The sequence below is a fragment of the Bubalus kerabau genome, chromosome 10 (genome assembly GCF_029407905.1).
Source record: "Bubalus kerabau isolate K-KA32 ecotype Philippines breed swamp buffalo chromosome 10, PCC_UOA_SB_1v2, whole genome shotgun sequence".
In the NCBI taxonomy this organism is placed as follows: domain Eukaryota; kingdom Metazoa; phylum Chordata; class Mammalia; order Artiodactyla; family Bovidae; genus Bubalus; species Bubalus kerabau.
This window is the reverse complement of record NC_073633.1, coordinates 96254859-96269497: the sequence shown is the minus strand read 5'-3', so window position 1 is coordinate 96269497 and position 14639 is coordinate 96254859. Positions and strand designations below refer to the sequence as shown.

At 38.9% G+C, this 14639-nt stretch overlaps 1 protein-coding gene across 1 annotated transcript in view; it reads right to left on the bottom strand.

Annotated features, from left to right (window-relative positions):
• Positions 1-360: 360 nt before the first annotated feature.
• Positions 361-14639, bottom strand: part of LOC129622140 (neurexin-3-beta) — a 612931-nt gene continuing 598652 nt past the window's right edge. Inside the window, exon 7 of the mRNA XM_055539030.1 lies at positions 361-1715. Coding sequence (XP_055395005.1) covers positions 790-1715 — 926 coding nt within the window. The 3' untranslated portion in view covers positions 361-789. The remainder of the gene's footprint in view (positions 1716-14639) is intronic.

Here is a 14639-nt window from a genome sequence, read left to right as displayed (position 1 = left end):
AAGCCTCATATAGAAACAGACAACAGATTCTAGAAACACCACAACCTGATATGTAGAGTGAACACCATGGTAGCTTTTGAGTTCATATGGCAATAGTCTCTCTTACTTTTATTTTCTGAGATTTTGTTTTTCTTCTTCTTAACTTATGTCCAATTATTTTCAAAAAATAATCAAATACCCAAAAGCCATTTTTTTCCCCTCAGATCTTGAAAAGTTACACGCACACTGGCCAGAACCAGATAAGGGTGGGGTTTGTTGTTTTTAACTTTTTTCTTTTCTTTTTTTTTGTTTTTTGTTTTTTACATAATTAAACAAACAAACAAAAAAAACATTATTACAGTCAAGCTTCACAAACATTATTACAGACTCACTTGGAGTTATGGAACAAGTAAGCCATGAAGTCTTCTACCTTGGGTGAAAGGTCCTCAAGAGAAGGAAGCTTCCAAGTCTGCGAAAAGTTGGGGGGCCGGGGGGGCGGGGGCGGGGAGCCACCTGCTCACTCCAGCGTGCAAAAGTGTGTGCTGGCTGACACAGCAGGGCAGAAAGAACTTTCTGTCTCCGAGCGGCGACTGCGTCAAAGAAGCCCGTGGCTTGCGCCTTCTCGGTTAGGTGCATCTTGGTGTTCTGTTCACGAATGATTTTCCCCACCGGAGTCATGGTCCATACAGCCCCGTCTCCTAGGACAGTTCTGACCCCTGCGGAATGCTCAGGTTGCCAAGTACACGCGCGTCTGTGGGCAAAGGAACGACCCGGGCTCAGCTTCGCGCGCCGGGAGCGGCGGCGTGGCGCCTACACGTAGTACTCCTTGTCCTTGTTTTTCTGTTTCTTGTGGCCGCCCTTCGAGCTCGGTGGCTTCTCCTTGAGCAGCGTGCCGTTGCTCTGCGCCGAGTTGCTGATGTAGTTCCGCGTCTCGTCCACCTGGTAGGAGCCCTCGTCCCTGTTCCTGTACTTGTACATGGCGTACAGGAGGATCAAGATGCAGAGGGCAGCTGCAGCCACAATGCCGACGACCATCCCTGTTGTGCTGCTGGACTCGCGGATCACCTCTGAGGCCCCCGGGACCCGTCTGACTCCCGGCTCCGTGGGGTTTGCTGTGGGCACATTACGGAACATGGGGGAAGTAATTAGTGGGCTCTTCAGTTTGGTGCTGTCTAGCTCATAGGCAGTGGGCAACGGAAGCAAGACTAGATCAGGCTGGGGTTTGAGCTCACGGTTATTCATTTTGCCAGCTGGCAATTTGGGCACCATCCCAGACGAGGAGGAAGCTGTGAAGCGGATCAGCTCAGGGGACAAAGATGTGGTAGTAGTCCTACTAGTTTCGGAGGCTTTGTTAGGTCTAAAGTCCTTGGATTCCCACTTGGGCGCATGTGCTTTGTAGCCACCTTCGAAGATTGAAGTGGAAAGACTCTTATCTGTTACCAAGGAGAAGGTGGTGTAAAAATCTTCATCATCAGTAGGGGGCAGGTTAGAGTCAAAGGTTTCCCCTGAGCCATACCCAGATATCACCAAGCCATCATCATCACAACCATCGCTGCCTTGGTCCGACAAGCAAGGTAACCCCGCCTCAGAGGTCATAGACAGGGAATCTTTGGTGGTCTCAATAATGGTGAGGAGGGGGCGGAAGGTAGGGGGGAGTGTAATGGAAGGTGCACGAGTAGCAATAGGAGGGGTAGCTAAAGGGTCTTCTACAAGAAGAGGGATAACTAATTCACCTCCTGGGATGGAAAAGAAAAAAGAGAAACAGAATTAGTACATTTGTAGAAACACAAGTCACAGCCATGCTCAGTGAATGCAGTTCATAGGTCACATCTCAGAAATGATGAGAGCCTTGGATGCACAGCCAGACCCTCTCTACTTGCAGCCTAATCGTTCTAGGCTGATCTAGAGCCCATGGTATGCCTCTTGCCACCAAAACCTGAAATTCATAGAGTGAGGGCTTAGATATTTAAAGATACTCTCAAGTAATTATTTAGGTAGAATTCAAATAGGCTTTTTTCCAGGATCTGCTTATGGGATGATGACATTTAACTACACCATTGCAGTTACTCACCATCAATTGTGCGTGTGTGTGTGTGTGTGTGTGTGTGTGTACATGAACACATGCATGTGATTAATCTGAGCATTTCTTTATTTTCTTCTTGCTGCTGCTGCTGCTGCTAAGTAGCTTCAGTCATGTCCGACTCTGTGTGATCCCATAGACGGCAGCCCATCAGGCTCCTCTGTCCCTGGGATTCTCCAGGCAAGAACACTGGGGTGGGTTGCCATTTCCTTCTCCAAGGCATGCATGCATGCTCAGTCACTTCAGTCATGCCCAACTCTGTGCGACCCTATGGACAGCAGCCCACCAGGCTCCTCTGTCCACAGGATTCTCCAGGCAAGAATACTAGAGTGGGTTGCCATTTCCTTCTCCAATTTTATTCTTGGGTTTCAGGAACACACAAGAGCTCATCTTCAGTATTTTATAAGTTACTACTTTTTATTTCACATTTATCAAGTGTAGTCTTCCTTTACTATAAGCTAAGTAAGGGGAACTTACAGAGGTTGAAAATGTTCATACAATAGGCCCATTTTGACTATGCTATTCCAGAAATTCCTCTGACTATAAAACAACAACTTGCTTTGTATTGCTCTAATGTTATATTCATACATTGCTTTTATGTTATATGCAATATACGCTGAGCAGATACTAGATTTTAAAAATACCCAGGCTATATATCCATGACTTACTGGAAACTTACTTTTAGATCCAGAAATGTATAGAGAGCAAAGTGAATTTTTAAGATCAGTGATTCTTATTTAGAGTAGTAGATATTTATCAGTTTACCCACAGACCTTGTTACTGCCCTTATACTAGGACTAGGTCAGGAAAGGAAGATCAGACGAGTTCATGGAAATCATGGTTATCACAAATATTCTGTGGTGGCTGTTACTCACCTAAATGTAGGGCCAAGCTTATTATTCCTGTATGTAAAGCAAGATAATCCTGTGTCTCTTTATAGTGTTATTTTCAAACAGAGAAAGAATCTCAGGAAGTCACAGTTCATGTCTTCTGTTAAATTTATTTGAAAAATTATTCCAACTATTGCTTTTAAAAAATCTTCTAGCAGAGACGGCATGATGTGTCCCTGCCCCAGTTAATCTGCTTTCACCCATGTCAGAAGCTTTCATTCTCTGCCAGAGAAACTGAGTCAGAGAGGTTGGCAACAGTGTACCCAATGCGTACCATATGGAACGGAAGGCACAAGAGAGCATGGGACCGTCATTCCTGACCTACACAACGATGTTACATATGTGGGGAAATAAAACAAGAACCTTTCTGAGAATCTCAAGATGATATTTTGGCCTGTGCTCTAAACCCCAAGCTTCTCTTCTAGCGCTCAGAGTTTGCAGCTATTAAGCAACCGATTTTTGCTCAATTGCAGATTTTACAAAGCTTCAGGCTTGCTTTCCTGGGCTAGCAGGCCTATGGTTTTTTTTTTTTTGTTGTTGTTGTTGTTGTTGTTTTACATTGTGAACATATATAATTCATATGTCTTGCAACTTAATGCATAATTTACACACTTTTGCTAGTTTTTATAAGTGGAATTTAGAATACAGGCCCCCAAAGGTAAGCCAGTCTTAAACCTAACCCCGAGGTGCCTCCTTTTCCCCCTATTCTTCCAGCCCCGAGTGTTATATTTAAGGTGATGGAAGCAGGCAGTTTTGAGTAAGGAAAGAGCAGTGAGAACAAAGGAGTGAAGGCACTTGCAGTCTGCTTAAAGATTCCCTTAGGATTGCTCAGAATGATTTTACTTGCCTTTGGAGGACAAGGCAGGATTTTCGTACCCATCTCACCCAGAACAAAGGTTTAGCATGGGTGTTCTTTTCTGGCACAAATACAGAGGGTCATTTGCCTTTTAGAGCAAGGATAAAAGTCAACCCAATATATATTAAGTGGAAAATAAACTGGGATAAAGGGCAAGGAATGACTGATTTGTTGGGAGGCAAAGTCCTGGGACAGATAATTGAATGCAAAGGCAAACTGTTAAGTAGGATGTGAGTGTCCCTTTAAGTGAGATGAAGAGCACGGTCTTCCTGATTACAGAGTGGCATTCATCTGCACTTTTAGTGTGCCATCTGTGACACCCAACTGGAGTCTTCACGTTTGCCTGTTTTTTCCCCCCGTCTTTTCAATTCTAGCTAAAGCTTCCAGAGTGTCTTTGTTGTTAAAAAAAACCCTACAACATCTACACACTGCTCATTCCGCAGTTGAATCACTTCCACTTTCCTTTGCGTTTCACTTCTCATTCAACACCCTGAAGTGAGCATCTCTCTTGGAGCAGGAAAAAAAGTGAAAATCATCCTTTTCATGATGGGAAGGAAAGAAGGTCTGGAAGCTTACTAATTAACAAAGAGCTTCTAAAAGTTGATAGGGCCCTTTTGTAAAATGGTAAAAGCTTATTTCAAAATTAAAATGATGGGTAGGCTGGTGCAGAGTTTTAATAACAGAATCTGTTAAAACTGTAATCTTCAATTTTCTTGGCCATGCTACTATTAATCCTAGTAGTAGTGATAAAAATGATAAATTATGCACCTCTTAGGGGCTTTTGAGCCTAAAACCTGGTAATGTTTTATCAATGAAATTGTAGAAATTTCCATAGCTCCCCTGCCCTTGCATCTCAAGGAATTGGAAGAAATGTCTTTAGTTTAAAAGGGAGTCCACTGGAGTATAGGAGTTGGTATTATAAAGGGGAATTAGAGTGAATATAGGTGGAAATTTTTAGATAACAGTAAACGGGAATGGTGCCTGGGACAAGTATATGTCATTTTTATATCAAATTCTATATTTAAGATGACTCTAGGGTCCAGACGAGTCCAAGGGCTCTCACATCATTTGAGATAAACAGGCGAGGGAAGTGTTTCTCCCATCATTAGATCCTTACTAGAAATGACTTTAACTGCAGAAGGCTGTTTAAGATTTCATGTTTATTTGTGTTAATCCAAAGTGACTATCCTCAGAAATGTTGGAGCAGCTGATAATTTTTTTCACTGCCCAAAGACCATGAAGTCAGTGATCTCTCAGATGGCCATGCTTACAAAAGTATTCACAGAAGCAACAAGCTTAAAGTCATCCGGAGCTGCTGGCAGAGTATTACAAAACCTGTAATCCATCAAAACTCTCATTTCCTATTCTGTCCCCAGAATTTTTCTTTGGTTTGGAATAAGAACTATCTGTTTTCCTTAAAGTTAGCATTTTAAATCAGGAATGTATACTCTTTTTTGACAGGGTTGTGTTCTTCTTTAAACCAGAGAGATCACTAGGGATATAAAAGGTCTATTTTAGCCCTGAAGGCTGCCCTGCTTTTTTGCTTTATGAGTGTATTTATAGATATATAATTCATGCGTCTAGGGCTTATATTCAGCAAAAGGGGCTCTCTGCCATCGGAAAAGACAGTGTATTAAAAATTTAATAGAATTCTTCTGAACTGTGAGAATGTTGTAGGTTATAGTGATGTGGTGGGTCATCTCAAAACACAAGAAGAGAAGCAGAAAGTTTCAATATGGCTCCAACCTTTGCCTCTCTGGAGATATTTGGGTCTTAGAAGTCACAAAAATTTGAAGAACAGTGACACTGAAGAATGAGACTCTGGGAGAAGACGACATGCTCCAAGTCCTTAAATTTCTTTTTATCTGTGTTTAGGTTCTTTACCTCATCTCTTATTTTCATTTTCCTAATTCTCTGCTGGGAAACTCACACACAGTGGGGAGGAGTCATTTTTCCCCACCAAATTAGTTATTGAATTGTATTCATTTAGTCATTTGGTGCCACAGAAGTATATATTTGTAACACATCCATATCTGGAAACTTGGAACCGTGAAGCTCTTCTTCAACCATCCTCAGGAAAAATAGTCATGGATAGACATGGCAAGTCCCTGGGGAGTAGACACCGGGGAAAAATTCAAGTGTCTCAAAGGGACTTATCTTTTTAAATAGTATTTTAATGAGATGAAAATCTTTAGGCAGGACATTTTCCCCATAGTTTATCTGAAATGGATTTGATTCCGAAAGGCTACAGAGTCTATTCTTTTCAAGATATGCCCAGATAAGATGAGCAATAGCCCCTTGATATCATCGTGTGGGTGTGCATGCTAAGTCGCTTCAGTCGTGTCTGACTCTTTGCGACCCCATGGACTGTAGCCCACCAGGCTCCTCTGTCCATGGGATTCTCCAGAAAAGAATACTGGAGTGGGTTGCCATGCCCTCCTCCAGGGGATCTCCCGACCCAGAAATCGAACCTGCATTTCCTGCATTGGCTAGTGGGTTCTTTATCACTAGCACCATCTGGGAAGTGTAAAAGAAGGAATGTCTTGTGGAGTTTTTCATCTGCATATTGATTAAGAGTTTTGCCTTTGAAATCACTCAGACTTAGGTTAGCATCACAGTTTTCTGGTTTACTAGCCCTATGAGTTGGTCAAATTTATTAAATTCTTTGTAAAATAGAAATAATAACACAGCTTACCTCAAGCCACCAGTGTAAATAATGATTCATGTTAGTGTCACTTAAAATGCATGTTAATATTTAGCACAGAGATGACTGCTATTCCAATGTGCTAGATATTAGTAATATTTCTATTAGGTATTTTGGGCCTATAAACACTGATACTGTTGATTACTTTTTTCTGACCATTTTTAATAAGAGTAGTCTCATGCTGAGGTAGAAGTATAATAATATAGGATCTAGATAATTAATGCTATTTTTAATGCAGTGTTTGAAGAATGATTTATAATAACCCCAAAAGCTTGTATTTAAAAGAAATGACTAGCCTTATATCAAATGGACTTAGGCATCTTCAACAAAAACAAAATGTTTCAATTAGATAAAATAGCACTCCATTTAGGAGGTTCTTAGTTTTACACCTAAACTATCATCCAACACATCAAACAATATACACTCGTATAAACCAAGGCAGATAAAGCTCACTCACAGATGCTGCTGAGTTAGAAACATATCCCTTATCCACACTTCAGTTTGATATTTTTGCAATAGTAATACCAATCCTAAAATTAGAGTGAAGCAAGTAACTTCTTTATTTAAAAATTCTATAGCACTTCTTGCTGATCTTATGTTTCCTGAAGTGCATAATTGATCCAAATACCTTTAAGGGCAAGCGGTATTCTCATGGTAGAGTCACACAAATGGTAATACCTACCGAAAACATTTCCTAAGTAAAACTTTAGGTGTGAAAATCATCATGTTTCTTCTTGAGAGACTCTTAGGATCCTTTTAAAGCTTACCTGATTAAATCCTTGAGAGAAATGGCAAATATTAACAGAAAGGGAAAAGGAAAGACAGACAGGGAGGAGGGGAGGTTGGGTGCTTACTGTGCATGGGTGTCTTTCACCATAGTTCGTTGTAGACTTTGGAAGGCAGCATTATCATATTATCATAGGACAATACTTAAGATATCTGAGATTCATGATGTCTCTTTTCTCAATCAGTCTGATTTTGTAGTTTTCAGTGATGGTGATATTTTAATCCTGGATAAAACAAACTCTACCATAGTCACTTGAGAGTATCTTATTTCCCCTGTGCTGAAGGAAAATAAAATCAGGGACTGATTTCCCCAAATGTTTTCTAAGGAGTTAAATTAGGATGTAATTACCACTAATAACACTTGTAGTTAACTCAATTAATTTTCTTCTAGGGTACAGGCCTCCCATAGGTTGTATCTAATTTCACATCCCACTGTAAAGACTACCATTACTTTCAAAGCTTTAAAAGTTGGTTCAGGCAAAGAGGTCAGGCTTCCCTTGGATGGTAAGAACAATTTACCTATACCTTTCCACCAAGAGTAGAATTCACATCGATTATTAGGAGCAATTCAGCACAAAACATAACAGTGAAAATTAAGCAAATAGACACAAATGAAATAAAACATTTACTATTATCTTAAAAAATAATAGAGTAGAAAATAAAATCAACTTCAGGGCCAAAGTAAGCTAGAGGGAAAGAGAGCAAATAACATCAACATCAAGGCATTCACAATTAAGGAAGGACAGAAAGAAAAATAAAAGCAAATTAAAAAATACAGGTTGTTGTAGAGAAAATAAAGAAAGAAATCATTTCCATATAGACACAATAATTTAAAAAAAAAGCATACTGTATTAATTTATAGTCAACTTACATCAACAAATTGCCCGCATGTTTTTTGGCATGAAAGAAAAATTTACAAAAGAAAGTTGTGTAAGAATGCTCTTGGACAAATAGAATTGCCACATTCTTGTAACTTGCTTTTTTTGTTGTCATTTCTTTTAAAACTTTTGAGCAAAATGTCTAATTTTCAAATATAATAATTTACAACAGAGGATGATACAGGAGGCAACAACACATACATCCACACCACATAACATGAAAAGAAAAAAAAATCTGCACTTTACCAATTTTTTTTACTTTCAGGGGCTTGGGAGGGCATATAAGTCTTGAATTTGAAATTATTCTGATTGCGATGATTTAAAAAAAAACTTTTAAAAAAAAATCCTGTTTAATTTTATAATTTGCCTTTTAAAAAAAATCTATGAATCTAGAGAGTTTTGAATGAATTTCTGCATTAATATAGGTTCTCAGATATATATTGAGTTTAAATCTTTTTGTCTTTTTTTGACAAGTTTTAGAATTTCTTTAATTGAAGGGGATGGATGACAGCACATAAATTTGAACAATGCTAAAGAAAGGAGGGGGATGGGAAGGGAAGATGCAGAAAGGGTAGGGTCATATCTATGAGTGTACTACACAAGAGATGAAGATGATGGGAGTAAATGTGTAAGTGAGTCGCCATGTCCATGTAAGGGCGGCACGGAGTGATCTAGCTGCATTAGAGCTTCTGGCTGTAAGGAAGGGATGGGCAATATACAAAAACAAATGAGCCTACACATGCCCATCTACAGATATAAAGAACAGAACTCTAACACTGACAATCTCACACACCCTAAGCTGCAACTTCTTCAACATGCAATTATTCCAAAAGTCATTACAGTTTCATTAAAGATTTTCCAATAATAAAAACAGTTAAACTTTTGTCCCTACTAAAAGTAGCCAAGATACATGAAATAATAATAGTAATAATAATACTACTGCTTATAATAATGATCAGAAGGTTAAAAGCAAAAACAAGGAGACTAGGTTTATGCATTCAAGTTGAAAAACTTCATCGGCAGCCACACAGCCCCATCGAGAGTTAGGGGAGGGGGTTAGAGATCTTCCTATGTGACTGAAAGACAAAGCTGTGCAGGGAGCCCACTGGCTGGGTCATTCATTACTTCCTTCTATAGGAAGGGTACTGTCTGAGTGACATCACCCATCTTCCCCATGCCACCCATGGTGCGTGTGATTCTGGTGAGACTGGGCTTATGTGAAAGATGTGGCTGTGGGGATTCTGCAGCTGAAGTTGTTCCACATTTAAAGAGGGAGTGGGGGAAAGTTGCAGAAAACAATTCATAACTTTTTTTTGTCATAGTTTTGGATAAAACCAAATCTAAAGATCCAGCAATTAAAAAGAAACACATCAATATATATAGATAGATAGATAGATAGATATAGTACAAAAAGCACTTAATTCCCAAACAAGAAGGGAGCAAAGAACAAAAAATAATTTAAAGAAAAAAGTAGTTCACACACTTTCAGAGATGAACAACCAGATGCACACGCTGAGGAGGCACAGACAGAGCAGTCAGGGGACACTTTTTTTGTTGTTGTTGTTGTTGTTTGTATTTTCTGGCTTATTGATTCCCCTTTTGGTGATAGCCAACATTAAAAACAAATTTTGCATTTTCTTTGAAAAATAAAGTTTGCATTTTCTTAATTTTTTTTGTTTTGTTTTGCATTTTTTAAAAAAATAAAAAGGGCGTGCAGTCTGGATGTACGTCCTAAGTAGACATTTGAGAGAGAAAAAAAGAGGCTAAGACTGACAAATGGGTAATTGTCTATTATCCTGTCACGGCAGGAATGCTAACCAAGTTAATACATGCTAAAAGTAAGTTGCATTTAGGGAAAATAGAAAAACAGAACAGCAAGCTAGGGTTGGGAAGAGGTCAGCAAGACAAATTTGAGAGTAGGAGAAAGGTATTGGATTTAGTTTCATGCCTTTCCAGTAGGGGCAGAGGGCATCCCAAGGCTTCTTGCCAATTGCATTCTTGGACACGACTGAGTGACTGAACTGAACTGAACTGAAGCATGTGTGTGGATGTGCATTCGTGTGTTGGGCGCTGAAGTAGAGCCTGTAGAGGCAGCAACTGAGGTAAAAAATACACGTGAGTTCGTGGGTTCTGCTCTAGGAAACTCAGCCCGGACTCATTCACAGTCTCAGAAGGCACATTTGGTAAGACATAGAGGGATCATTAACACGGCTCCATGTACGTGTCCTTGGGCTTAGCCAAATTGACAGGGTACACGTGTGACAATTGTGGTCGTCAAATGTACCTGATAAATGGAGAGTTTGCAGCTTTTTCTAAGTAACAGGAGCAAACTCTCCCGCTCTCCAGTCCGCTGCTCTGAAACAGTGCAGTGCCACAGAGTCAGTAAGCTACAGGATCGTCAGACAATGAAGGTAGCTTATTTGAAGGACATTGGGGGAAACTGTGCCTGTCTCCTAGAGACTGTGTGGGAAACAAAACTCTCCATTCAACCTACAGTTGACAGAAAGAAAAAAGTGTGTGTGTGTGTGTGTGTGTGTGTGTGTGTGTGTGTGTGTCTGTGTGTGTGTGAGAGAGACAGAAGATAGTGCAGAAAGGATCATGGGGAAAGAGTTTTTAGAAATGGCCTCAGCCTCTACTGGAAGAGATCACAAGAATTACATTAAATAGTTTATCCCTGTGAGAACATTAATGGTCAACCAAGGACTGGGAAACCCGGGTAGGAGAACCACAGAGGTGAGACACTTGAGAGCATCTGGTTCTGACAGCCAATTCCAACCACTCCTAAGAAGTTTTTTGGGGTGACTTTGACAAGTAGAATACATTTGTGAGGAGGAGTCAGACTTTTGTCCCCTGTGGGACGCCCCTTTTATTATTTTATTTTAAAATTATTATAGTAATGTGTCCCCATGGGTCAGTCCGTACCAAGATTTTTAGTCTCTGGTTTTATGTGAATTGTTATTCTAGGAACTTCACAAAGGACAGCTGGCGGTTTTAGGAGGAGGGGAAAAAATCCCAATAATATAGGAAAAGAAAAACCCTTGTTGCCATTCAGTTAATTTTTTTAGAATAATTATACTTTTTTTTTTTTTTTTTTTTTTAGAATAATTATACTTTTAACATTGAATTTTATTGTATGACAAAACCCTATAAATGTTAATATTGCCTCACAAGGCATCAATTAACTTCTGTAGAACAAAGTTTTAATAACATTCACATGGGCTATTTTTGTTTCATGGGCAATTTTGTAGGAAACATAAGTGATATAAATCTGAGATATGTCCAGGTATCATACTCCTGTAAAATGAGAGGTGTTTTGAAGAAGATCCATCAGCAATTTGAGTCTCCTAAGGTTTATACTGAGTAATTTACCTATTTCAAAATTGCCTGTTTTAAAGCTTATATAAGTAGGACACCATTTACTTTCTGGAAATCACTGGTTTAAACAATTGAACATATCAAAATTTATGGTTGTCATTTTGCAAATAAAATAATATACATATTTTTTAAACCCATGGAAGCCACAGTTTCAGATGAAGCCAACACAGTTCTATATCAGTGCATATACATTTTAGAAGTCAACCAGCAGTTAATACACACAAAGCTTGTCTGATTTCTAACATAAGATAGAAAATAATGTTGCTAGTAGCTCATAATCAGGTCACAACTTCATTTTCATATTTCATTAGATATCTACACTAGGTTTTTATTACCAATAACTGCATGGTTCTCTGTATACGCCTCTACTGAGTGTTAAGAATGCTTTGGGATTATATTTGCCATTGAGAACAAATAATACTATAATTTGACTTGAAATAGCATATTTTGATGTAACATTTTTATCCCACTATGTCCAAATAACTGTCTAAATGCAAAATCCGACTTTTAAGAACATCAAATACAATAAAATGGAGTTACTCTGAATGCATCTCGGAAAGTGTACTTGTTTTGAAGAAATATGTTTCTAAGCTGCCTGCGGTTGTTCCTGAGAAGCCCAAAGAATACTGAAGGAATTCAAGGTGCAAACCCGCTTCTCTGGCAGAGTGGGTCCTACTTGATAGGGACACTGTCTTCAGTGTGCACAGGTGAGATCCCAGAGGAAGGGCCAAATGAATTATTTTGTATAACCTCCAAGATGGAAAAGAGTCCAGAACACCATCAAGCCCAATACTCAGAATTGTATTTCTGTATTAATGATCTGCTTGCTAAATAAAAGCAACTTTTTACACTTAAGAAGAAAGATAGGATAAAACATTACAAAAGGTAGTACTACATTTTCAAACCTCATAAGGTAGGACGTTTACATGTAGAAGGACCTTGAATTAATGACTTCTTCCCCTATGTTTACAGAACCCTTAACTTGTACCTGCAGGTCTGTCCCCTAATCTCCATTCTTTTCTGTGAACCTACTGCATTCTATACAGATTTTCAATGACTCCATTCTATACAGATTTTCAATGACTCCAACACTCCATTTCATTTAATTTGTTTTCTTCTTAGTTTCAGCTAGATTCTAAGAACTTTAGGGTGAGAATATTGCATCTTGTTATCTTTATTTTTCCAACTAACCAGAATACTAATAATCATTCAAACATTTTTAAATGAACTAATGAATGCATATCATTAACTGCTTTTTTTTTTCACCCCTACACTACCCTAGAGCTTTCCATAGAGGAATTAAAATCTCATATCAAAAGTGGCTCACCTTGTACCTGAAATCTAGTATATGGGACAGAAGTCTTAGAGTCTGGAGACCTGAGTTCCAATCTTGATCGTATTACCTACCTACTATGCTAGTTTGTTAGGACATGGAAAAGTCAGTTAATCCCCCTGAGTTTGTTTCTTCATGTGTAATATGGAGATTATAATGTCTGGTTAATTAACCTACCTCAAAGGGTAAGTTTATACAACTGAGACTTTGAATGTGAAAGAGTTTATAAATTATAAAGGGCTCTTCAAATGTTTGTTACTATTTTCTTCAAAGTTGACACAGTAGCATCAACTATAAAATGAGGGTTTCATATTCAGAAAAGACTGAGTCCCAGACAATGGAGATCAGCACTACTCCAAGCGTGATACTTGGAGTAGGTGCTTCAGCTTGTTCATCAAACAAATAATAACCTCAGTCAAAAATCTTAACATAAGTAGTATTATTGCTGTGTTGTGCTGTGCTTAGTCTCTCAGTCATGTCCAACTCTTTGAGACCCCATGGACTGTGGCTCACCAAGGTCCTCTGTCCACAGAATTCTCCAGGCAAGAACACTGCAGTGGGTTGCCATTCCCTTCTCCAGGGGATTTTCCTGACCCAGGGATCAAACTCAGGTCGCCTGCCTTGCAGGCAGATTCTTTACCATCTGAACCACCAGGGAAGCCCCTGTTGAACTTCTCTTGAACTCCTGTTCCTACCTCTCCAGCAGTGCTAAGTTCTTAAAGCTTGATTAGTTCATATTTCAGTGGTGAATTGTTATTTCTGCATATAATTTTATAGTTACTTTGTCTCACTCTTCTGTGGGGTAGAGTTAAGCTCCAAAGAGGTCATTATTGAGATATGTTCCCATAGGAACACTTTTTATCAAGTCATGTGATTTGAGACAAGTTACTCCTCACCCCAACCCCTGGAATCTCAGTTTGCTCATTTACAAAACCAGGAAGACAAGTCCTTTTAGCTCACAAATGTATGTAAATTTAAGTAAAATTACTTTGGAAACTATACAATATTTGATTCAAATGGAAGAAGATGTCATTCACTATACACTACTTGTCACTACTGAAGAAACCAATCAGGATAGTGACAAGGGTGGATCTCTCACCAAATTCACTTGGAAAAACATATCCCAACAAGGATACAGAGGATAAGATGAGGATATGAAGGGATGGAGGGTCAAGGTAGCATTTTAGCTCTTTTCTTCCAGAAGAGTTAATATTGGTTAAGATATACAAAAGGGAAAACCCACTTAAGAAATTTCCAGGAATTCATATTTTTATTTTCATTTTGTTTGAATGGTAATCAGGTATTAGTATAAGTAATTCTGTCTTCACTCAGGATATTACAAGCTCCTTGATGCACAAGCTGAATCTTTCTAATTATTTTATGTTTTTTTAAATCCATTTAACATAGAGCAAGGCACACCACAGTTCTTCATTACATATTTGTTGAATTCAGCTACAAAATATAGAACAGCTTGCAACACTTGGATCTCTGATTTGTGAAGTGGGTGGGATTCAAAAAAAAGTCATCCTTATTGGCACTCATTTATTTAATCAAGAGTTCTCTTCGTCAAGTGTCTTCATGAAGAGAAACAAAGAGAAAGAGCAGTGTAACTAGGGCTTAAAGCCATGAATTTAGCAGTTACTCTCCTTTTCTTAACCTGGCTTCTCTGTGGGTTTTTAGGGCTAAAAGATGCATACAGCTCATTATTTGCAAGCTACTAGGTCCTCATAATATTATTAAAGTGCAAGACAGTAGCTA